Source organism: Vipera berus (assembly GCF_964194415.1).
Source record: "Vipera berus genome assembly, chromosome: 2".
NCBI lineage: Eukaryota > Metazoa > Chordata > Lepidosauria > Squamata > Viperidae > Vipera > Vipera berus.
Window position 1 is genome coordinate 283,637,493 of NC_138203.1, and position 25,621 is coordinate 283,663,113.

At 47.4% G+C, this 25,621-nt stretch overlaps 1 protein-coding gene across 2 annotated transcripts; it reads left to right on the plus strand.

The window, feature by feature from the left end:
• Nucleotides 1–3,791: 3,791 nt before the first annotated feature.
• Nucleotides 3,792–23,747, plus strand: LOC308661239 (class I histocompatibility antigen, F10 alpha chain-like). Of its 2 annotated transcripts, XM_081316151.1 has the most exons (6): nt 3,792–3,916; nt 7,161–7,436; nt 10,455–10,730; nt 11,294–11,578; nt 21,247–21,339; nt 21,849–23,747. In XM_081316151.1, the coding sequence occupies exons 1-6, from the start codon at nt 3,853–3,855 to the stop codon at nt 21,887–21,889; spliced, it is 1,035 nt and encodes a 344-aa protein (XP_081172277.1). In that variant the 5' UTR covers nt 3,792–3,852; the 3' UTR covers nt 21,890–23,747. The 2 variants fall into 2 exon arrangements, with proteins under 2 accessions (XP_081172277.1, XP_081172278.1); XM_081316152.1 differs by lacking the exons at nt 21,247–21,339; nt 21,849–23,747 and adding an exon at nt 19,657–19,829.
• The last annotated feature ends 1,874 nt before the right edge of the window (nt 23,748–25,621 follow it).

Sequence of the window (25,621 nt, forward strand, 5' to 3'; positions counted from 1 at the left end):
TGTCTCAACCACAAAATCCAGAAGCGGTTTCCAAGTAGAAACGAAGTTGGATGTTTTTTCTTTTTCATTAAAGCACTTTAATCTGGCCATTCTCACTGCTGTCAACATCGATAACAACAAAGTTCATTTTTTTCAAGTTCTTTCTCCATTCAGCCTAAAAGAAATACCTTGGCTTTAATTTTTATATTCTTTTTGAGACTCTTCTGTATTAAAACATGAATCGTATTTTAATATTTTAAAAATGTCCATTTTTAAACAAATCATTTTATTATAAAAACCTAGAAGAAAGGATCCGATGCTTTAAGCAATGCAGCCCCGTTGCTAGTTCGGCCGTTCCTTGTGATCCCCGAGCCTATTCCCACAACCGTATTTTAAGAGACTTCTGGAAGGAGATCAAGGATGGTGATCTCAGCAGCAAAGTCCAATCTCCCGGGTCTACAGATAGTCCTTGATTAACAACAGTTCACTTAGTGACTATTTGAAGTTACAACGGAACTGAAAAAAGTGACTTATGATCATTTTTCACACTTATGAGCACTGCAGCATCCCAATGGTGATGGGATTAATATTTGGATGCTTGACAACTGACTCCTATTTGTGAGAGTTGCAGTGTCCCTGGGTCACGTGATCCCCTTTTGCAACCTTCTGACAAGCAAAGTCCACGAGGAAACCGCATACACTTAACAACTGTGTTAAAAAATTTAACCACTGTAGTGATTCACTTAATATGGCAAGAAAATATGTCATGAAATAGGGCAAAACTCACTTCACAAATTCCTCACTTGGCAACCTAAATGTTGGGCTCAATTGTTGTAAGTTGAGGACTACCGGTCTACGTGACTCCTTAACAGCCCAAACCCACAACATACCTCTTCTGCTATTGGTGGTGGGGTGGAGGGATGTAATCGGAACAGGGGGTCTCCTTCCACAAAGGGCTTCAAAAGTCACAAACAGCCCCTTGAGTTGGACTCTGAAGCAAACTGGCAATCGTTGCAGCCTGGGGAGCAGAGGTACAATGTCTGCCCTTCTTGTGGTACATAAAACTGTCCATGTCACCCATTTTGTACTGAAACCTTCCAGATGCTCTTCAAGGGCAACCCCATGTAGAGGGCATTAGAGTAGTGCACCCAGGATGGCTGTACACATTTGAGTATAAACTCCCGGCATCCCTAAAGAAGCAGTCTGGACAGGCTGTGAGGGGTCTGGGTAGATCAGGGGCCTCCCCAGATGAGGCCTGTGGAGGGCTGTGCCTGGAGAAAGAGGCCCCATAATGTTTGGGCAAGGCAGCCGCCTCCCCTTCCACTGATTCCCAGAGACAAAGACTATCCTCAGCTGCTTCAGCCTGTCCCACGTTTGACTCCTTTCCAAAATCCTGGCTCAGGAAGCAGCCCAGCCTCTCATTTGCCAGGGATTCTCCAGACCCACAAAGGATCAATTCACACAGCGGATGTAACTGTGTCAGTCATGAACCCGGGAGGTGCCTTTCTGTAACCTCCTCACATTGGGTCACCTGCAACCTGGATGAATTTTTCCTTCTGGGTGTGTGTTGTGTATGAATCTTATTTGCACAAGATGCTGCATCGTAAATTAACCGGTTTCTTAAAGTAGATAAGGTTGCGTCTGCTGTGAACGCAGAGCGAAAGGAGAGGATCTGAAGGTCAGGTTCCTCCTGCAGACGGCCAATTTCCAGAGATTCACCAGCAATTGTAAAGTCCCACTTATAATAGCTCGGCCTTCTTCCATCGGCAGAAAAACAGAACCGGAACTGTGAAAGGGAGGTGAAAGATCCACACCCTCAGTTTGGGTCCTGTTTTTCCTGCACGAGGAGCCAATAAGTCACGGTGGTCGTTTATTTCTGCAGAAATAGAGAGCCTCCCATTTGGGAGAGAGGTTCGGATCAAGCGCCCCGAGTGAAAGAGGGCTCAGAGATTCATGCGGAAAGTTTTTTTTGTTATTCACATTCCGTCTATGTCACTTCTTTCACAAGATTAGTGTTACACGTCATCCATTACATTTATCATTTTTGGTACATTTGTTGTACTTAGTACAAGATGGGGAAAACTTCCTAATCATTTTGTCAAGAGTTTCCTGCTGCAGGTCTGTAGTTTGTCAGTCTTGCAAGGAAGGGGAAAAAGTAAAGGGGAGCTTAGACAGTCTGGGAGTTGATTTAATCCGTTCTGACTGTTGCTGGATTAGTTCGACACAGTTCGATTAACTTCTGGCTGGTTTGCTGCTTAAACTGGATTTGAGACTTTTCTTCTGATGGGATTCCTTTGCTAATTGAGAGGAGAAGCTGCAAACCAGCAGGGGGCGCCAATCTCCAGCTCATCCGTGTTTCCGGAAATTCTTAGGACCGGCCTCCCTTGCTGAGACTCTCCTGATCTGAAAGATTTTCAGAGATTTATATTCTTTTATGTTCTATATTTTGTATCCGGAGCAATCAAGCTATCCCTTCCTCTTCCCCACAAACAGGGCCTTATTTCCACTTTGTACATGCTCAGAGGAAAGGTGACTGCAGAAGAAAGCAGATGATTCAAGCCCTGAAAAGACCGTTGAATGTTTCTCATACTTTGTGCATCACAGGAAATGTAAAATCAACTGAATTTGTCCAATCCTAATAAGAAACCAGGATTTATTCTTTTAGTCCAAGGATTCCCCAGGAGAAGCGCCAAGGGAGAGAGCAGCCATCTTAGTTTATTGTGGGGAAAAGCAAAGACTTTGAAGCTTCCTAAAGATTCGTGGCTTCCCCAGAGAAGAAAATACCTCTGACAATATCCCCTGGAAAGACACATATTTCCCTTGAAGATGCCAGGAGAGGCTTTGAGCGTTTCTCTCCAGAGCGAAGATCATTTGGGATGTCATTAGCTAAACAGAGAATCACAGGCCCAGAAAGGACCTCAGAGGTCTTCTAGTCCAACCCTCAGATCCAGGCAGGAAATTTAACACCATCCCAGTCTAACAGTTCTCCAGTCTGTTCTTGAAACCTTCCAGTGATGGAGCCCTCACAATTCCAGGATGAAAATTATTCCACTGATTAATTGTTCTCACTGTCAGAAAATTTCTCCTTCTAGGTTGGGTCCCTCTTTAACAAGCCTCCAGCCCTTATTTCCTCTCGCCCTCTGGGGCTTTGGAGAAGAGGTCAATCCCATTTTCTCTCTGACAGCCCCTCAAGTAAAGACAGACTGTTATTATGGCACACACAGAAACCAAATTCTTCTGAGTGATAGGCTGGGCATATCTCGCTCTCTCAATGGCTCCTAATACCGTTTAACCTCCCTTTATCACCTTTGATGCTCCTCTCTGACTCTTTCTGGGCTCCCAGCATCTTTTTTGAGTCGTGGGGACCAGAACTGGACCTGCATTCCAAGGGTAGCCTCGCTAGTGCAGGATAAACCGACATGATCATTTCTCGTCTTCTCCTGATGTTGCCCCTCGGTTGATGCAGCCCAAGACTTCCCTGGCTTTTTTGGCAGATCCACCTGATCCCCTCCCCCCACTGCCAGGGGCTCTGCCGGGTCTCCCCTCCCTCGCCTGCGCCCCTCCCCCCAGGCCCAGATAACCCTCTTGCTTTTCCCAGCCCCCCACTTCTGCCCCTCCCCCCAAGAGGCGGAATGCCTGGAAGGGGATTTCCTGATGGAACTTTCGCTTTCCTTTCCACGCCTGTCCAGCCGCTTGCGCCTGGACGTCTGCCTAGCAACAATGACGACACGGGCACACCTTTTTTTCTACCGGTTAGGATTGACCAATCAACGACTTTTGCTCTGGGTTGTTGCGTTGTTGATCACCCGGGGCGCGTCTTTCTCTGCCTGCGACTTCTGAAGAGCGGATCGCAGATTGAGGATCACGGCCAGGATGGCGCTGGGCTCTCTGTCGCTCCTTCTGTGGGTGGCGGTCGCTTGGCCGGAGAGCTGCCTCGGTGAGTCCCTTGATCTCCCGGCGGGAATCCATCCAGGGAATCTCCCTCTTGTCTCTCGACTCCCACCCAAAGATTATTCCCAGGAAGAAGATCCCGATTCGGTCCTCTTTCTAGTCCGCTCCCCCTCTGGCTCCTCTCAGGAGGGACCCCAAAGCGCGGATGGGACTTTGATGCCCCTCCCCCCCAGGAGAGCCCCTCTGGGATCAGGACAAGCGAGGCCCCTCCAGAGATCAGTCAAGTCTACCTGGGCGCCCCCGAGCGCAGGTCTTTCCCTCCCCCGAAGTGGAGGTTGTGGGAAAGCGGCCTTTGCAGGGACCGGGTCAGTTCAGAAACTTCCTGGCTGCCTTCGCACAACCCCTCCGCCTGGGTCGCCTCTTTCCTGCCTCTGGCGGGGCTCGGGGGCTCTTTGTGGCTCCTGGTGCTGGGAGGACCCGGCTCGTTTCTCCACTCGCTTCCGTGTATTGGCAGAGAAGGAGGCTGGAGCCCCGGAGCCCTCGGGTTAAGGCTGTCCTGGGAATGCAGCAGGAGGAGAGTCTGGAGAGAAGCGCTCCTTGAATTGTCTTCCCAAAGATCCCCCGATTGATTGATTGTCACTTTCCCCTGGATCCCCAACCTGTCCTAAACCCCGATATCCACAGAGCTGTTTTCTAGGACAGGCCGGAATTTTTCCACCCAAAATCCTCCTTCCATTTCAGGAGCCCCCAGCGCGGGAGAGTTTGCAGAATCAAAAAGATTTAAATTTTACTCTTATTCCTTAGTAAACACATAGGAGGTCTTGGGGTGTCCCTCGTTGTTCCCCAGAGAAACTCTCAAGGCAGCAGCTTTTCCAAAGGCATTTCCAAAACTCTCCGGATCTGAAGGATCAGATAGTCTGGGCTGGAGGCGGAAGGAGAGAAGCCCCCCTGGATGGACGGAGAGCCTGAACTGAAGGGCTTGCTTGGACACAGACAGGCCCAAACTGACCAGCCCTTCCTGACCTGAGGAGGATTCGTGATTGTGAGGACGCCCAGCCTGCGTTGCATTCACACGTTTCTCCTCTCAGGCAGATTCAGACTCCCTCACTGCTCAGCCCCAGGAGGGGAAGAAGCGGCTTCTGGATCACGGAGGGTCCGATCCCCCCCTCCTTCTGTCGGAGAAAAGCTCTGATCCCTTTGAAATCTTTGGGGAGCAGGAAGTGGATCTGGGGATCCCTTTACCTAAAAGCTCAGAGAAGTCGTGGGGAGGAGCAGGAAGGAGGAGGCCGAGGCCTTTGCCTTGGGAGACTGGGAAGGACTGGGAGACCATACTGGAGGGACTGGGCAGTGGGACTACAGGTAGTCCTTGACTTACAACAATTCATTTAGTGGCCGTTCAAAGTTATAACATCATTGAAAAAAGTCAATTATGACCATTTTTCACACTTATGACCATTTAGCATCCTCATGGTCACGTGACCAGGATTTGTATGCTTGGCAACTGGTTCGTATTTATGACGGTTGCAGTGATCCCGTTTTGCGACCTTCTGACAAGCAAAGTCAATTGAGAATCCTGATTCACTTAACAACGGGGTTATTAATTTAATAACTGCAACGATTCATTTAACAACTGTGGAAAAAAATAATTCGTAAAATGGAGCAAAGCTCACTTAACAAATGTCTCACTTAGCAACAAAAATGTGGGCTCAATTATGGTCGTAAGTCGAGGACTACCTGCATTTATTTCTTGGGGGGGCTTTGGAGGTCCTGCCCTTTTCCATGCAGAACCAGGTTCTGCCTAAATAAGATCCGTGAAGGATCCGGAAAATGATCTTTAAACTCTTTAGTGCCCCGGAAGAATTTCTGACCTGAAGAGATTTCGGAATGGAGACCAAGAAGGGGCCTTGGAGGATTTTCATCAGCTTAATTGATTTCCCAGCAGCGTTTTATTCATTTTACTTTTCTTTTAATTCTTTTAACACATTTACAAGCTGTTGTTTTTCTGTTCCTTGCGCAGCCTCAGAGTCTCTTTCGTCTTTGTATTTTGAGAACGAAAACTAAACAGTGATTTAATGATTTTTTTCCCCCCATTGATAGTAAACTTTGGAATAGTCTTGGGAATTTAGTCTCTCCTGCAAGGAAGGGCTGAGGAAACTTTGATGCTGCTGGTTTGGGAGTTTGCATGATAGAAACTGAAATAATGTTGTATGTTTATCTTGAATTCCCCAGAGGGACTTTAAAGGTGACAGGACCCTCCCCACAGAGGCTGATTTTGGGGGAGAAGACCCCAGTAGAGCCCCCCCAAACATGACAGTTGGCAGCAGGAACTCCCAAGCAGCCTCAGTGGGGGCAGGGGGTGGGGCCAGGGTGGAGAGGCCCCAGGGCTTTCTTCCGGGTGAGGGGAATTCTGGGAGTTGAAGTCCAAGTGGCTGAGTCTGAGAAACTCTAATTTAGGCCTTTATGTTGAGAGTCTCTGATCATGTGAAGAGTTGGGTAGCCACGTTCAACCCCCCCTCCCAAGCTGGCTGGGGGGCATTTCTGCCTTTCTTTCTGCTGAGAAAGTGCAGGATCAGAAGCAGAGGAGGAGAAGTTTCAGAGCAGCTTCTCTGGAAGGTGAAGGGGGAGATTCAGAGTAAATCGGGTGCATTGAAATGGTCTGTGAATGACGGTTTCGGTGCCCTAACTGGGTTGCTGAGAGGAAGAAATGTTGGGATAATCACAGTGGGATTTTCTGTGGAATGAGGGTGAGCCCCCCTCTTAGTCCCAGGTTCAAAACCGAATCCTGCTCAGATGGCTGAACTTTGGGAGGGGAGGGGGAATTTTCCAGCAGGGGGGAGGAAAATTTTTTGGGGAGGCTATGTTGCTTCCTTGCTGCTCCCTTCCCTCCCCCCTTTCCCTCCCCATATGTGAGTTCCCCCTTTGGATCCCGGCTTCTGGTCTCACCTGGATTCCCCCTTCCCTGTTTCCCTCCCCCGTCTTATAAAAGGACCCATCAGATATGCAGCTATTAACAATCCATGGGGCAGGTAAAGTTTGGGGGACCCGATCTTCCCCTCCTCTCTCACCCCACCTTCCCTGCCCTCCAACCCTTCAGGCCCCCCCAAAAGCTGCTTCTTTCCCTCTCAGTCGCTCCCTCCTTCCCCCTCCTGCCTCCTCTTCCATCCCCTCCCCCTTTCTCCTCCTCTTCCTCCTCCTCCTTTCCCCCCCAGAGCCTCAGATTGGAGCCTCCATAGGATGAGGGTCCCTAGACTGGAGCCCCCCCTAACTCTGCGTCTCTGGGTCTCTTCCAGGCGCCTCTTCGCACTCCATGAAGTATTTCGTCACCTCCATCTCGGAGCCCAGTCAGGGGCTGCCCCAGTTTGTCATTGTGGGGTACGTGGACGGTCAGTTCTTTGTTCACTACAACAGCAACAGCCGGAGGGTGCAGCCTCGAGTCTCCTGGATAGAGAAGGTGGGGAAGGAGGACCCCCAATACTGGGATTGGAATACCCAGAGAGCCCGTGGCAATGAGGAGGCGTTCAGACAAAGCCTGGAGATTCTGAGGCTTCGCTACAATCAGAGCGAAGGTGAGTGATGGGTCGGGTGGCTCCTTCTGCCCCATAATCCCCTCCCCAGGAAGCAGAGGGGGGAGAAAGGGGGGGTCCCTTCAAAGGGAAAGGCTGCTTCCCCACATTTAAAAAAATGTTTTTAATATCTTTATTCTTTTTTAAAAAATCAACATAAGCTTGTCGTTGCCTCCATGGCTGATGTTTTCTGCCAGTTACAATTAATAAAAACATTCTTTTAAATTTATCCCTCCATCTCTCTGGATATTGATAGGATGTGGAGATGGATATAAACTGAGGTAGAAGAGACCAAAATCTCCCCTCCCCCCATGAAAGTTGGGGGGTCCTGGCCTTGATGGACCCCCTGCTGTGGGGGAGGGAGGGGATCCCAGGTCTCTCCCCTCCCGGAAAAGAAGCAGGTGGATCCTAAGGAGATCCTGGGGGAAGCAGCTCCCTTTTCTTCTTTCTGTTTCCAGTCCATAGAAATGAGGGATCTATTGTAGATCCATCTCAGCTGACTAGATCCTTCACTTTCACCTCTTTTGGGAGGGATGATTGGGGCCCAAAATGGCAGGAACTTCTTCTCATCTTCCAGGTGGAAGGAGAGGCCAGGAGGCCAAATGGGGGGGGGGGTCTTGGGAGCGGGGGCACAAGATCACTTCCAGGATCCTCCCAATCTTGAGGGGAAAAAGTGCAGAAAAGAAAGAAACCCCCATTTGGGGCCCTTCCTGAGTCACTCAGAGCGCCGATGGCTTCCCATCCTTGGTCCCTCAGGCTGGACTCCTGCGCTGCCCTCTTGGTGGGGCTGCCCTGGAGGGGGGAGGCCATCTTCTGCAGCCCCCCCTTCTGCCATCTTTGGGGCACAAGATTCACCTTCAAGGAACCTGATTTAGGGGAGAGATTGCAAGGAAATATCTCTGTCACCAGAGGCTGCTTTGGGCTGAGAGAAATTTTCTCCACAAACATCCGCCATTTTCCCTCCTTTCATCCCAAGGAGGTGCAGCCCCCCTTCTTCTGCCCTTTCCTTGCCCATCCCCCCATAGACAGACACCCCAGAGATCTGCCTGATCTGCCCCTGATCCCAGAGGATCCCCTCAGATCCCTCCAGGCCCCCTGCTGGCCTCTCAGGAGAGCAGAGCTGGACCGAGAGGGCTCCCCCTGGTGGAGAAAAGAGGAAAGAGAGCGGCCAGAGTGGAAGGGAACCCTCTTTTCCAGGCCAAACAGCCTCAAATGTCCCAACCTTTCCTCAAAGGGAGGCTGCTTCAACCCTCCCGTCCTCTGGGTCTCCCCTCTGGACCTTCCCCAGATCCCTCCTGCCCTTTTGGAGGTCTGGTGACCAGAACTGCACACAATATTCCAGATGTGGCGGCAACCTTCATTTACGCAAAGGCTTTGTTACATTAGCCTTTGTGATTTCAATAACATTTTAATGGTCTCTGATATCCTGTTTGCCTTTTAAAATTTTTTATATAATTTGTATTGAACCTTTTCAAAAGAAGATAAAAACTAAGAGAAAGTAACATAAAGGAGGTAAAAGAAAGAAATCAAAAAGAAAAAAGTACAAGAAAAGAAAAAAAATGAAGAAAATAACGAAAAAAGACGTAAAGAAGTGGCTTCTGATATTCTTCACAGCACTTACAAATATAAATATATTTTAGTCTCCCTAAAGCAGCTTTTGTTGACCTTTTGACCCTGGAGGAACCCTTGAACTATTTTTCAGGCCTCGGGAACCCCTGAACATCCCAGCTCAGAGATGGGGCACAACTGTTTCCTGCGTAGACCTGCAGAGATGCATTAACAGCGTTTTCTTGCACTAACAATAAAAACTTGCCTTTTCAGTGTGATCCCTGTGCTTTTTTGCAGCACAAATATTCAATTCTGTGCCAAACATGCAATGGACACACAGAGATTTAATCTTCAACTGAAATAAGACGGTTTCTGTCTTAGCTTTTGATGCTTCTGAAATAAGACAGAGCTTTTTCTCAGAAGTTGAAAACTGCAGCCAGATTTTCAGTGCCTTCCTGTGAATGGCAGGAGATTCTTCTTGGGCAGAAATCCAGAACCTTTTTTTCCCCTGGGCAGATCAGGGAATCTCCTCTGGAGGGCAGGATCAGACTCAGCTCAGGAGGATCTTCCTCTCCCTCCGAAGGGAAGATCTCAGGCTGAGCAGAAGCTGCAGAGAAAGGATCCCTCACCTGGTCACTCCTGGGAGTGGAAAGGGAGGGAAAGGACCGGTCAGTTTAGTTCAGCTGTACTTACAAGTAGATCTCAGATCCGTTAGATTTGAGAGTTTCTGGCCTCCTTCCTCACTCTCAAGCCCAACCAGAAGTAGAAACATTTCAACATTTCCTTTTGGTTTTTTTGAAACCTTCAGTTTCCTTTTAAGTCCCAGAATCTGGTGACAAAGTCAAAATATTTTCTGCAGGACCTTGCAAAGACTGTAAACTTCAAACTTCATTTCAAAGGTCAATAACCCTTTTGGGGGTGCAGATCAGATTGGGCCACTTGCTGCTGTTGCTAAATTAGCCCAAAAATGAAGGCAGACTTGTGACTTGGTGATATTTAAGAACATAGATGAAGATTTATGGTCACAGGGATCCTTGCAAGCTTCTTTGCAGATCGACCAGATCTTCTCTGAGGCCACGAGATTCTCAGTCCCTCTTTGGAGCCGCAGATTCAGGCAACAGTTCCCTCTCTGGGATCCCTTCCTTTCCCCCCAAGAGTCTTCCCAACAGAGGAAGGGCAGAAGGAAAGATGGAGGAGGCTCCGTCCCTCCGTTTCTTCCGCGACTCCTTTTCTTGGGATTCTCTGCTGGCTTTTCCAGCTTCCCTTTTCCTGGGGAGATTCAGGGGCTCCATCCTGGGGGGGGGGAAATGGAGGGAGGGAGGTCGAGGGAGGGGAGAAGGGCAGGGAGTTATGGGGGATTTCTTTCCCTTGATTGCTAGGGAGGAAATGGGGGTGTCAGTGCCTGTGTCAAAGTCCCTGCAGGGAAGGGGGTCTCTGTTTCTCTTAACGACCATCATCTTGTTCCTATTTCAGGCCTTCACACGTGGCAGTGGATGTATGGCTGTGAGCTCCAGGCTGATGGGAGCAAAGGAGGATTTGATCAGTATGGCTACGATGGGAGGACCTTCATCACCTTCGACAAGGATAAACTCACCTGGGTGGCTCCCGTCCCCCAGGCCCAGATCACCCAGAGGAAATGGGACGCTATTCCAGGGTATAATCAGGAAGAGAAGTCCTACCTGGAGGAAGAATGCATTGAGTGGCTGGAGAAGTACCTGTCCTATGGGAATGAGACGCTGCTGAGGACAGGTGAGCCTCTGGATCCAGGTTGGACTTTCCTCCTTTGTGGCTGGATATTTTGGACACAATCAGCTCCTTTGGGCTCCTGGTCTGCCGTCTGACTGCCCAGGAGGGAATCCTCCCCCTCCCCTTCCAGCCCCTCCCCATGACTTGGAAGCCCTGTTTGGTTCCCCTTGCCAGACCGCCCTTCAACGGAGCAGGAAACGCAGCCTCTGCCTGGCGGGTGTCTGGGTAGATCAGGCAGAAGCACTTGGGGGTATCTTATTCACGGCCCACAATGAGGAAATAGGAACCCTTGGGGTTCTTCAGTGAAACCCCCATTAGCCAAAGTGTAGTCAAGTCTCCCTCCCTCCTTCTCTCTCTCTCTCTCTCTCTGTCTCTCTCTCTCTCTCTTCCCCCATTGGCATCAGGTCTCTCTGTCCCCTTTGAGAGAGAATATCTTCAGATTAATCAGTCAGAAATTGCAAAAGATCTGAGTCCGTTTTTGCTTTCCTGCCCCCCCCCAAGTTTCCCACCCACCTTCCAGGCTCTGGAGGGGCTCAGAGTTAATTCCGGGGGTGCCGTTTCTGCAGAGCCCCCAGAGGTGACGGTGAGCAGCAAGACAAAGGAGGTGGAGGATGGGATGGAGACGCACGTCTGCCGCCTGGACGGCTTCTACCCCAGGGAGATCGATGCCTCCTGGAGGAGGGACGGGGAGGAATGGCTGCAGGAAACCTTCCGTGGCTCCTTGGTCCCCAACGCGGATGGGACCTTCCACTACTGGCTCAGCATCCGGATCGATCCCCAAGAGAGGGGCCGCTATTGGTGCCACGTGGAGCACGACGGCCTGCAGGAGCCTCTGGACGTGGCCCTGGAGGGTGAGAGGCTGCAGGGAGGAAAAGGCTGGGCTCTTTAGCAGGCTGGAGGGTTGTGGGAGGGAAATCTCACCCCCAGATGTGTCCAGATGTGACCATACCTGAGCTTTGATCCATTGGTTTTTCCAGTGTTTGGGGTTGGTGAAGCTGCAGGGACCAGACTGGCTTCAGGGGATGTAAAGGAATCTACAGAATCCCCTCACAAGATTGGCAGATCCTGATGAAATCCTCTTAGATCCTCTCTTAGCTTCTCTCCCTCCCCTGTCTCTCTTGTCTCCATCAGAAAAGCAGCAGTTGTTCTGAGCACCCAAAAAAGATTTTATTTTCTTTAGAATTCGTGAAGTACAAAAGTCAGGAGGAGAGTCTGAGTCCCTTTTTTAAGGGCAAATTTAATTAAAATTGATGAACTGCAGCTGACTTCAGGAAATGCACAGAGTATCTGGACTGATGCATCAGGAGTCAGAAAAGGGACCATCAATCCGAGTTTTTTTTTATTTAAAAAGTTTTACAGTACATTTTAACTTTATCAATCCCCCCTCCCCCACCCCTATCTAACCCTCCCTATCCCTCTCCCCCATTCCCCCCTCCCCCCCCTGACTTCCCAGAGCTAAATACAGGGTATAAAAACAAGAAACAAACATAAGCATCCATATGCTATCTACAATAAACTATTAATTCTATCACCCTCTAGCTCATATAAAATGATTACAAACAATATTAATATTACGGATAAAAAAAAGAAGAAAAACAGAAAAAGGAGCTTTACTCAAATGCTAAATAAAATTTCTTAGTCCCATATTATCATATTAATTTTTTTTAAAAAAACCTTTCATCTACTATTTACCTCTAATTTCTAAACAAATTCTCAATTACACGCCAAAAGCGCCTATCTCTATTAACCTTATTAATCTCCCACCAAACTGAACTATAATCAAAAATAGTTCTTACATATATCACACCAAATATCTCACAATTCCAGATCATCCTTGAGTTCAAATAAAAAGGAAATTTAGGCAATCTAGCATGACTCATGACACACTTAAAAAAAAAAGAAAAAAAAAGTTTTTAAAAATTTTTATAATCCAATTAAGTACCCTTTATGTGTAGTAAGTTAAAAAAAGTCAACTTGTTGTTAATTAGGAGCTTGCGTACCCAATCTTAAATTCAGTAAATACTTTTGATCCATAACCCTAATATACGTTTCTTGCAACCAAAAACATCAGTCTTAAATTGTTTTAAATATTGAAAGACTTTCTTTCTCCTCTATGATGAATTTAATCCACTGACATTCTAAATTAGAGATTTAGTCACCAATCTTGACGCCCCAAAGCTTTTGGAGCATGTCTGAAATGGCCCCTGTAACTTCTTTGGACTGCACAGAGTATCTGGACTGATGCATCAGGAGTCAGAAAAGGGACCATCAATCCGAGTTTTTACCATCAGAGACTTTTCCTGCTGTAAAGAACAAAATGTCTTTGTGTGTTGCTGCTCTAAGAAAGAGGTTGCACGTTATTTTATGATACGATATGGGAATTCCTGAGGCTCAGCCTAAAACCCAAGAAAAAATTGTGAGGTGTTCTCACGATGAATCGTTAAAGGAGCTTCCAAGCAAAGGCATCACGCAGAGATGCAATCATATTAGCTTTATTCAATGATAGATCAAAGAGAAAGAAATACTTGGCATGAAAGCATTCATGCCTGCATGTGAGAGAGAAATAAAATAAAAGAAAACAAGCTAGCATTACATGACTAAACTAGAGGTTAGGAGTAGAGATAGAACTGGAGAATAGAACAGGAGAACTAGAACAAAGAGCAGCCCCTCGTGCAGAGGTATTTATGGGGGGTCTTGGTCCCTCCCTGACCATAAAACTCTCTCGCCAATGGGGCTGTGGGTCCGAGACCCTTGGCTCATCAGTGGAAGCAAAGAAGCCTCTTTGCCTCCATCTGATGATCCTTTTGGGGAACTGCCAATGGCTGGCACTAAACATCTAACAATTCCCCTTCTTGCCAGCCAATGACAGGGACCAGTGAATGTATGTAAGGGGTGAGCAGGTGTCATTGACATGCATGAAAACATTCAGAAGGCCAAACACAAACGCTTACACAGAAGGTTGTGCCGGTCAATGGGAACAGGCTTGGTAAACAGATCAGCTATCTGGTCAGCTGTATTACAGTGCTCAACATGTATAAAACCCTCTTTCGCAAGCTGCCTGACATTTTTATAGCGTATGTCTATGTGGCGAGATCTAGAGCCTACTGCATAAGCGCCCGAGATTGCAATAGCGGCTGTGTTGTCCTCTAGAATTTGGATGGGCAGAGGGGGAGATGCCCAGATGCTTGTTATCAGCTCATTGAACCAAGTCAAATCATTGGCCGTGTCTGACAGGCTGGCAAATTCAGCTTCGGCCGTGGAGCAAGAAATAAATTTTTGCTGCCTAACATGCCAATGTATTGGGCAGCCATTTAGCAATATGAGGAAACCAGAAGTGCTCCGTCTACTTTTGGTGTCTCCAGCCCAGTCTGCGTCTGAGTAAGCGGAGAGCTGGGCCATCTTCCCCTTCTCTGGTTCTAGCATAAGGAGGGCATCAGCTGTGCCCTTAAGGTATCTAAGCACCCTTTTGACAGCAGTCCAGTGGAATTCCTTTGGGTGTTCCACGTGCCTGGACAATAGATTCACAGCTAAAGCTATGTCAGGTCTGCTCCAATTGCTGATGTATAGCAAGGAGCCAATCACAGATCTGTAAAGCGTGTTATCTGTGAACTCAGGACCGTCCTTATGGGTGTGGTTGTAAAAGTCGCTTTGCATTGGGCTATGCGTAGGATTAGATTCTGTCATTTTGCATTTGGCCAGTAATTCCTCTATCTTTTCTTTTTGAGATAGAGAGAACCCCCCCTTAGTGGCCAAAATATGCACACCCAAGTACTTGTCAACTCGCCCCAAAGACTTCAGAGTAAACTTTTCTTCCAGGGCCTTGGCAAATTCATCACACCTTTCCTTGTCAGGCCCTACATATAATAGGTCGTCCACATAAACTAACACCCGTTCTGTGGTTCCCTTGGAATTGCGTGTGAAAACACATTGATCTGCATGAGATTCTGAGAAACCAACTCGTTCTAAACTCTTTCTAAGACAGTCATACCATAATTTCCCTGACTGCTTAAGACCATATAACCCTTTGTGAAGCAACCATGTATTTCCCCCTTCTTGCTGGTAGCCAGGAGGAGCTCTCACGTAGATCTGCCGGTCCAAGTTGGCGTGGAGGTAAGCCGTCTGGATGTCAAATTAGAAGACTTCTTCTCCCAGAGCGGCTGCAGTCACGAGGGCGGCCTTGACGCTCTCTGCCCGGACGGCTGGAGAGTAAGTCTCCGAGTAGTCCTCCATGTAACGCTGAGCGAAGCCCTGGGCTACCAAACGGGCCTTATATAGGTAGAGGCCATTGGCAAGTGGTTTGGCTTTGTAAACCCACCTTGTGCCAATGACTTTCCTCTCCTTTGGAGGTTGCTGGGGGGTGAAGACCTTGAGTTGTTTTAAGCTCTGCATCTCCTTCTCCATTGCGAGCTGCCATTTCTCCTGCTCTTCGATGGGCAGCTCCTGGATGTCAGAGAAGGATTTTGGGGTGACCACAACGCTGTTGACAGATGCGATGTGGCCAATGTCAATTCTCTTTGGCGGGACCCCTTTGTTGGACCGCTTTGACCTCCTTACCTTCTGCCACTCACCGCTCTTTTCTTCCGCGGGTCTCTGAGGTGTCGCTGGGGGTGAAGACGGCGTGTCTTCTTCCATGGGACTGGACGCATCTTCGTCTTGTTCCTCACTTTCGTCGGTGGCAGGGTATGTGGTCGTCTCAGGTGATGTCGTGGTCGGTGTGCCTTTGCTGGGTCGGTTGGCATATGGGCTCAGATCATTTGAGTGGATCTGAGTCCAATTGGAATCCTCTTCGAAAGAGGCAGATTGGGAAGTCACAGGCCTGCCCCCTTCTCCCAGGAAACGATAGGCCTTGGAGCCAGGGGCATAGCCCAAGAACCTTAGTCTCTGGGAAACAGATCTCCCCTTCTTCCGCAGCTGCTTGGGGATGTGCACCCATGCATAGGAACCAAACACACGCAAATGTGTCAGATTTGGTTTCCTACCGTGAACCAGGAAATATGGGGTCTGGTTCACAACACTGCTCCAGGTGCGGTTTAAGGTGTAATTGGCCTAATGGACCGCCTCTCCCCAGTATGATTCTGCGACACCTGCGTCTGCAATCAGACTACGCATCATGGTTTGCAGGATTCCATTCCTTTTCTCAGCTACACCATTTTGCGAAGGGGTGAATGGTGCAGTTAGAAAATGGCGGATGCCCTTACGCCTTACCCAGTCCTGGAACTTCTGAGACATGAACTCAGCCCCGCGATCGCTCTGCAGTTGTGCGATCTTGGTCTTGTACTGGGTCTCTACGAAGTTGTACAGTGACTTTATGGCGTCAAAGGCTTCAGATTTTTCTGTGAGAGTATACACGTGGCCGTATCGTGTAAAATCATCAACGGCAGTGAGAAAATACTTTTTCTTTCCTAGGGATGGTGTAAAAGGCCCAACTAGGTCAATGTGTACTAGTTGGTATGGGTATTGAGTCTTACGTAATGACACCTTTGAGGTCGGGGCAGCCTTCCTCTTTGTTTTCTTGCAAATGGCACAGTCCAGAAATACGTCACAGTCCTTGAGCTGGACTCCCTCAGCAAATTCTCCCATCTTTTTAACTACAGGGAAGCTTGCATGTCCTAGCCTTCTGTGCATGAGGTGGACGCACTTATTGTGAATCGGCTTCCCCATTGACACCCTCTTGGCTCTTGTTGCTTTGAGTGGTGCTGTAGGTGCCTGCTGAGATTCAGGCTCCTTGCCCACACTGCCCTTGGAAAGCCTTGGGGCAGGCTGTGGTGGCTTGGGAGAAAAATATGGTAAGCCATTTATGATTGTAATATTTCCAATGACCCTCTGGTCCCTGGTGACATGGCCTCCCCCCTTGCGAAATAAAACTTCCACTTTGTCATCGTCACACAGTTTGGTAATGCTTAATAGGTTGTTGGCTATGGAAGGAGCATGCAAAACACCTTCCACTTTTCCAAGACCAGGTACAGAAACAAACCCCTCACCAACAACTGAAGCAGTATCACCGTTTGCAACCTTGACAGATGAGTTAATTTTCTTTAACCTTTTAAAACCTTGACTCATATTAGTAATGTGAGAGGAAGCTCCAGAGTCCAGTAACCATAAGTCAGTGGAGCTATCAGCCTTTGTTGTGGGGGTGAGGGAACAAGTATGCAGAGAATTTCCCTTGCCCCTGCCACGCCCCCTTCCTTGCCCCTTGCCTCTTACTTGATTGGGACCACGTTTAGGGGCTTGATGTTGATGGGGGCAGTCTTTCTTGAGGTGCTCCTCAGAGCCACAGATGAAACACTTAAGCAGAGCATTAATTTGCTCTGAGTTGTGGCGCCCCTTTCTGGCTTGCTGAGTGGTGACTCTGGCGTATTCTCCGGCATCTCGTCTCCTTCTATCCTCTTCGATCAGTCTTCCTGTGAGGTAGGACAGATTTATGTTTTCCCTCTTGACCGCTTCGAGTGAAACAATGAAATTGCTCCAACTCCTGTCTAGGGAAGTAAAAATGATCGCAACCATGCTCACATCATTTACAGGAAAGTCTCTGGATATTAATTCTGACCTGAGTGCCTTTAATTTTGCAAGATGTTCAGGCATGCTGGCACCAAACCTCAGTCTGGTTGTATAAAGCTCAGTTGTAAGTCTGGTGATGGAACCAATGGTATCGCTGTTGAATAAATTGTATAATAGCCGCCACACTTCATCAGCTCTGAGCCCCGCTGGTATGCTGGAGAACAGGTTATTATCCAGAGAACTGAGCAGGGTCGAGTAAGCTTGCAAATGTCGCCACTCTTCTTGATGTCCCCATGGGGGAGGGGGTGGTTTCTGGACCATTTCTGGAGTCCCATTCTTTAAGAGATATAGCTGTATATCTTTACTCCAACTGTTATAATTTTCCCCTCCCAGTTGTAGCTTTTTAAAATCGTTTGGAAGATTTGCAGCTGGAATATAGTCCTTTTCAGACCCACTTTCAAAAATTTCTGAAATGTCCATTGACATAAAAGGGAAAGGGAAAGGGGTTCCCACAGTGAAAGGGGTCCCTCTAGTGGTCGAGGAGGGAATCCTTTCTTGACTATTTAGTAACTCCAGATGGGCGTGCCCGGAAACCATGTGATCCGGGGGAGGGCGTTGTTCAGGATTTCTCCCTTCTTCCCATGAGGCATTGGGGGGGCGGAGCCCAGATTTGCCAGCTCGCAGATTGCAGCCACATGGATTTTCATCATTGCCTGTTTTGCCCTGAGGAGCCCATTGCTGGTCCTGAAGACCTGAAGAGAAGGTGGGAGGCCGCGGGGGTTGATTGTTGGGAGGCTGCAGGCTGGATTTCCCCCGGCAGTTGGGCCCTGGGGAGAGGATGGGAGGCCTTGGGGGGGGTGGGCACCCCCGACGTCTGCTTGGCCCCCAGGGCCGTAGTCAGGACTTGGATGGCCATTTTAATTGCATTTGTATTTGTATTAGTATCGGCTGGGCAGATCTCATCGCCATCATAGGACTTTAGGCTTTGTGGTGGGGGGAACTCAGGAATTTGCATGCTGCTGTGGCCGGATGCCAGGAATTGCATGTCATTTCTGCTGGATGCCAGGGACTGCTGGCTATTTTGGCTGGATGCCAGGGACTGCTGGCTTTCCAGGCTTAAAAAAGTTTTGTCTTTGTTAGACCGTGTGGGGTTACAGGGGGCCGCCATCTTGTTTCCTGTTCCAGACCATGTGGGCGGAGCCATCTTGTTTCCGCTTGCCCCAGGAAGCTGTAGCTCACAGCTGGGCAGGGGGGTTCGCGCCAAAAGCCCTGGGGTCCCGGGGTCACTAAGGGTGGCGGGCGCCATATTTGGAGGCCTCGTGGCCGCTAGGGAAAGACTCACCGCGTGTTTGGAGGCTTCCTGCGCGGTTTCCTGGGCTGCCTCCCCCCTCCCCTGCATTGCAAAGATCTCTTTAAGCAGCTCTTCATGTTCCTGTGCAGTCAGCTTACGCGGCGTTTGGTTTCAGCCAGGTCCGTCTCTGCAGCATCTGAGCAGTCTTGGGCAGTCTGCAAACCTTCTATGCTCTCCTCTGTGGCGTTCAGTTGTAAAGAGGCATGTGAAGGGGTCCTAGACGCTCTGCTGGATCCTCTGACGGGATGAAGGCCATTTGTGCTTTCATCTGCAGCTGAGGTTGCTTCAGGGGCTGAAGTCTTGGATGTAGGCAGGGACGCCGTCTTTGATCGATGACTTCTGGTCACGATAGGATAAGTCCTGCCATCTGTTATAAGTGGATTTGAGCCGGGTCTTCCAGACATCTTGTTGGATAGGTCCTGGCTGGCTTGGAAGCATTCCTTTAAACCATCCTATGGCTAACAACTTGTGAGGTGTTCTCACGATGAATCGTTAAAGGAGCTTCCAAGCAAAGGCATCACGCAGAGATGCAATCATATTAGCTTTATTCAATGATAGATCAAAGAGAAAGAAATACTTGGCATGAAAGCATTCATGCCTGCATGTGAGAGAGAAATAAAAGAAAAGAAAACAAGCTAGCATTACATGACTAAACTAGAGGTTAGGAGAAGATAGATAGAACTGGAGAATAGAACAGGAGAACTAGAACAAAGAGCAGCCCCTCGTGCAGAGGTATTTATGGGGGGTCTTGGTCCCTCCCTGACCATAAAACTCTCTCGCCAATGGGGCTGTGGGTCCGAGACCCTTGGCTCATCAGTGGAAGCAAAGAAGCCTCTTTGCCTCCATCTGATGATCCTTTTGGGGAACTGCCAATGGCTGGCACTAAACATCTAACAAAAATGTCCTCTAAGAACTCTGCATATGTTCATAACTGCTGCTAACATTTTTTACACTGGACTTCCAAAATTGCAGAATTCAAGTTTAAATCTTTTACTACAATACAAAAAAAATGTTCAAATTTAACTTTTATGCTGATAGCCCGGGCAAAATAAAATATTCATTTGGTTTTGTTGTTTTTAGCAAGCATCAGTTCACAAATGGCATGATAGCTCTTCAGTCGGAGTCCTGAGTTTTGTGCAAGAGAAAATTAAATTTAAAGTTCCCCTCCTCAGACCTGACTCCTAAAGCAATGCCACTTTATAATGCTTTGGTAAGACCCTACTTTGAATACTGCATCCAGTTTTGGTTGCCACGATATAAAAGAGATGTTGAGACTCTAGAAAGAGTGCAGAGAAGAGCAAAAAAGATGATCAGGGGACTGGAAGCTAAAACATATAAAGAACATTTGCAGAAACTGGGTATATCTAGTCTAATGAAAAGAAGGACTAGGGGTGACATGATAGAACTCTTCCCAATATCTCAGGGGTTGCCCCAAAGAAGAGGGAGTCAAGCTATTCTCCAAAGCACCTGAGGGCAGGACAAGAAGCAACGGATGGAAACTAAACAAGGAGAGAAGCAACCTAGAACTAAGGAGAAATTTCTGACAGTGAGAACAATAAACCACTGGAGCACCCACAACAAAGTGCAACTTGGAGGCAGTTTTGGTCACCACATTACAAAAAAGATGTTGAGACTGGGGAAAAGTGCAAAGAACAGCAACTAAGATGATTAAAGGCCTGGAGACCAAAACATATGAAGGACAGTTGCAGGATTTGGGTTTGGCCAGTCTAGAGAAAAGAAGGACTGGGGGGACATGATAGCAGTATTCCAGTATTTGAGAGGCTACCACAAAGAGGAGGGGGGTCAACTTAATTTCCAGAGCACCAGAGGGCAGGACAAGAAACGATGGGTGGAAACTAATCAAGGAGAGAAGCAATCTGGAATTAAGGATAAAATTCCTAACACTGAGAACAATTAACCAGTGGAACAATTTGCCTTCAGAAGTTGTGGGTGCTCCATCACTGGAGGCATCTAAGAAGAGGCTGGACAGCCACTTGTCTGGAATGCTTGAGGAGGGGGTTGTGCTAGAAGACCTCCAAGGTCCCTTCAAAATCTGTTATTCTGTTTCTGCCATTTGTGGGACGATCCAGAAGTTGCATATCACCATATTCCATTTTTATGGTGAAGTTCTGGAAGGACAAAATATAAATTTTTTGCTATTTCTGGACTGACCAAGGAAATAAAAGTGCATATTTTAGGTGATATGAACTCTTTTACTTTAAATAATAAAACACAAACACTCAAACTGAAGAAAAAACATAACGTACAGAGCTACCCAAATTACGACAAACTGGGGCAGCCTCTAAACAGAACAAAAACTCTTGTTTAACAAATGTTATCGTATTGTTCACCAGTATTGTGTTGATGAAGTTTTTGTTTTGTAAGCCGCTGAGGGTCACAAGATGGCAAAGGGCTGCTTTTGAGTGGAAAAGCTAAATACGAATCCAGCTGCCTTCATGCTGGGCTGGGGAGAGACGAAGGCAGCATCAGGAGGACACGTCCTCTAACGGTGGTGAGCAAGAAGCCTTCGTGCTGCCCTTAGGCTTAGAGGGACACGAAGAGGAACCCGTAGAAGAATTTGGGAATTTCCAGCTTTCGCTATTTTAGGTCTCTCCCCCATTGGGATGAGTGAGGCTCTCCTTCAATTATCTGCTTTTTCTCCCAATTCAGAACCAAAATCCAACGTGGGGATCATCATCGGCTGCTTTGTGGCTGGTCTTCTCGTCCTGCTGGCTGTGACTGTTGTTGGGATCTGGTATTTCAGTAAGTACCTTCTTTTCTGGGTGATGGAAGGAAGATGGGGAGATTCCTCCCGAGTCTCTCCCTTTGGGGAGCTTCTTCTGGGCTTCTTCCTGTCCTGTTTTCCCAGCCCTTTTGGGGAGCATCTGAGATCTCAGCCTCTTGCTGGGACTCCAGTCTTCACTTGGCTGAGTCTGAGGTTCGGACAATCCTGCCTTCTTCTGTGTTGGGAAGAGGCATCCCAGTTCCGTCCCTTTCAAAGGTTTGGTCAAAGAGCGGCAGAGAAGGATTTCCATGAAAATCTTCCTCCCCTCCCAGCTGCTGCTGCTTCCCCCATTTCCCCCCCCCCTCTCGTAGGCAGCTGGTCTCTCTTGCAACAAATCAGGAGATACATTTGGTTTTTGAAAGTCTTTTTGTCTTTATTAATGGGACAAAGTGACTGTGAAACATCTCCTGGAGTTCTTCCTCTTAATTAGAGTTTTGATGATCTCTGGTGGATTGTTTTGAGCTTTCACCGATGTTTGCCTTTGCAGAGAGACGTCAAGATGACTACAGAGCAGCACCAAGTGAGTGATTTGTCCTCTTTACACATGATCTCCAATTCAGAGCGAGAATCAGAGGCAGCGTTAGTTGAGATGTGTGTACGTGTGTCCAAGCACAAAAGAAGCCCATGGAGAGTTGTGCTATCTTCCTCTTCCTCTCAAGAACTCAGCTGTGGGAAATGGGGGCCCCTTTTCATTACAGCCAGGCTGTTCTTGGGAGTGGAGACCCCAAGGAGAGACATCTAGGACAAGGAACCCTCAAGATGGTGAGAAGACCCAGCTGGGCGGACGATCCCACTAACTGAGACGCTGCTCTGTTTTCCAAGAAGGTGGAAAGGAAAAGCTTGGCCAACACATCATGATCAGGAGGACACATTTTGAGAGGAAAAGAGTTTTCATAGATGCCAGCTGGATCTCCTCTTGGTCTCCCATCACAAGGCTCTCCAAGTAGGAACTGATTTGAACAAGAGACTTTGGAGCCCTCTGTAGGTTGTGCTCCTTCTGGGTTTGGTGAAACCAGAATTTATTTGGATTGTTCGGGACAATTTTGCTAGGGAATCCGAGGAGCAAATCATCCAGAGAAAAAAGAGACCTGGGGAAATCAGGAGGACTGATGACTGAGATTTGTCTTCCCAGAAGATGTGGGGTGAATTTGGTCTTGGGCATCCAGAGCGAGCGGATGGGGCCATGGAACAAGGTGGGGCAACAGCAAAGGTTTCCTTGGCTTCCTTTCACACAAACACACACACACACCCTTCTGTCTTCCTTCCCCTCCCTATAAAGATGACTTATGGATCCGAATAGCCCCACATTCAGTGGTGGGATTCAAATTTGTGAATATGTGTTTTCTGCTTCCGGCAGTCCATTCTGGGCCTGGGCAACAAAAAATGAGCTCCCGGTTCTGCCGAAGTGGTGCGAACCGGCTGAATCCCACCACTGCCCGCCTTGCTACCAACCCATTTCCTTCCACTTGAGGTGAAGGTCTCTTTTTGCTCCATGGACACAACTAGGAAGCTTTCATGGCTCCGTGTCCTGCGGTCTCGGGATTGCCCTTTGCGGCTTTCCCAACCATCTTCCCTCAAGGAAAGACAAGGGGGAAGCCGGCAAGGAAAGTTGCAGTCGTGTGATGTCTTGCTTAATGACCAGTGGTCACATGATGCCTCACTGCTTAAGGAGAAATTTTCAAAGACTTTAGCGGTCATAAGTCAGGGACCACCTGGAAGAAGAGCTGAGGATGCAAGTAAAGTTTTCATAAGAGGGTAGTTTAACATAACGGTAACCTTAAGGAGAAAAGGCAAGAGAGAATACAATTTATTTGGGATGAGATATTTAAAAAAGGGGAAGAAGTTTTAAATAGTTCCCCGGAGAGGATATCTATTCTCCACCAAATTAAGCTGCCACAGAGACAATGATTTGTGCTAATTAATAATAATTAAATAATAGATAGTATTATCAATGAGCGAGATGGAAATAAAGATCAATTATGCAAAGAAAAAAAGAAAAGAAAATCTTGCCTGGGATTTTATCTTTTATTATTCGCATTTTTAAAAGGCGATATTAGCACTTTTAACTCGGCAAGCTGGAGCTCTTTTTAAAATTCAAGAAAGCAGCTTTTTCTTTCTAGCCAAGAGGTGGGGGGTTTTTTGGAATGTGAGAACTTGCTTTTTCAGCGACTACACAACAGAACGTGGATTCTGGAAAGCCTTGGAGGCACTTGCAAGCATTAAATAAGATAAAAATTTATCTGGGAAAGGGAGTATATAAAAGCCATCAGTTTTCTAGAATCAATATTTTCTACTGAAATCCATCTCTTGCTGTTTCATCTCTTCTTTTCTGCCATACCAGATAAACCAAAGGTTTGTATTTGTTTCTGAATCCTATAAAAAGACTTTCCCACCCACCCTGTCACGGGTTCTGTTAACTAGGCCCAGTTTGGTGGGATCAAGGCACACAACAGCCAGCAACAACACAGGCTCCTAGACAACACACGCACACTCACTGTTACTACTCACTCTCCTCCACAGCTACTCCCACCTGTCTTACTCCTTGTGAGGACTGCAAGAGAAAAACAGCCCCTTTCTAGGAGCTTCAGGCTGCTTTCCTTCCACACACAAAGACACACCTTTTTTCCTCACACCCTCAGTTGTTTCACAGCACAGCTATCACAGGCAACTTTGCTGTGGTGTCCCCGGAGAGAGGCCTTGAAGGGACGGGACAAAAACAGGTGGTGTCAACTTTCTGGGTAGAATTGCTCCTTCGCACACACAGCCCTTAACGGAGGCTTTTTGCTTTGCCTGAATTACTGGGTGTTTCCTATTTTCGGGTGGGGAAAGAAGCCCCTTTGCAAAGGAAAAAGCATCTCTCTCAAATTCAGGGCTCAATTTCTTACCAGCTCCAGGCCAAAGTCGGGGTGTCTGAGTTGGGAGGCAACAGCAGTTCCTAAATAAAGAATCTCTTTTAACAGTCGATGCAGAATTGCAAAAGGAGCTGCCTGCAGTCCTTAAAATGGCGGAAGGGTGCTACAGTCTACTTAAAATGGCGGTTGGCTGACTGCCAATGGGATCCAACCCAATGTGGCAGATGGTTCCTCCTCCCCCATCTGAAGTTGACAAACTGCCAGTCTCTCAATGCCTCCAGGAGTGTCCCAAAGTAGCACATGCGTTTGCGGCCTGTTTTCAGGGGTTCGTGAAAGCCTCGTGCAGCTTCTGCAGCTTGTTGGCTTGAGGAAGGAGAAAGCCACCCGGCACGTTGAGTCCTGTCCTGTTCCCAGTCTTCTCTATTTGCATTGCCTCCAAAGTGAAAATTCAGAAAAAAGAGAAATGTAATCTGAAAATCAACTACACCCCTTATCTTTGGAAAGTGGAAGGGATATGGCAGCAGATAAATATAAATAATCACCTCCCAAGTAATAAAACTGTGTGTTTGTTTCAACACAGTTGAGTAAAAATAACACTACCGCCTCAGCTTTTTACTTTTGCAAACTTAATGTGGTTATTTTTATAACAAAAAATAAAAAAAAACCCAAAGAGAAAGAAAGTTTCATTTTTTTCTGTCTCAACCACAAAATCCAGAAGCGGTTTCCAAGTAGAAACGATGTTGGATGTTTTTTCTTTTTCATTAAAGCACTTTAATCTGGCCATTCTCACTGCTGTCAACATCGATAACAACAAAGTTCATTTTTTTTAAGTTCTTTGTCCATTCAGCCTAAAAGAAAGACCTTGGCTTTAATTTTTATATTCTTTTTGAGACTCTTCTGTATTAAAACATGAATCGTATTTTAATATTTTAAAAATGTCCATTTTTAAACAAATCATTTTATTATAAAAACCTAGAAGAAAGGATCCGATACTTTAAGCAATGCAGCCCCGTCGTTAATTTGGCTGTTCCTTGTGATCCCCGAGCCTATTCCCACAACCGTATTTTAAGAGACTTGTGGAAGAAGATCAAGGATGGTGATCTCAGCAGAAAAGTCCAATCTCCCGGGTCTACAGGTAGTCCTCAATTAACATAGTGACTATTTGAAGTTACAACGGAACTGAAAAAAGTGACTTATGACCGTTTTTCACACTTACGAGCATTGCAGCATCCCAATGGTGACGGGATTGATATTTGGATGCTTGACAACTGATTCCCATTTGTGAGAGTTGCAGTGTCCCTGGGTCACGTGATCCCCTTTTGCAACCTTCTGACAAGCAAAGTCCACGAGGAAACCGCATTCACTTAACAACCGTGTTAAAAAATTTAACCACTGTAGTGATTCACTT

Excerpts from the sequence above, each read along its gene's own strand:
- LOC308661239 (XM_081316151.1), top strand. The coding sequence starts at position 3,853 with ATGGCGCTGGGCTCTCTGTCGCTCCTTCTGTGGGTGGCGGTCGCTTGG. Across the intron at positions 3,917-7,160 it reads TTGGCCGGAGAGCTGCCTCG|GCGCCTCTTCGCACTCCATG; the intron begins GTGAGTCCCTTG and ends GGTCTCTTCCAG. Across the intron at positions 7,437-10,454 it reads TCGCTACAATCAGAGCGAAG|GCCTTCACACGTGGCAGTGG; the intron begins GTGAGTGATGGG and ends TTCCTATTTCAG.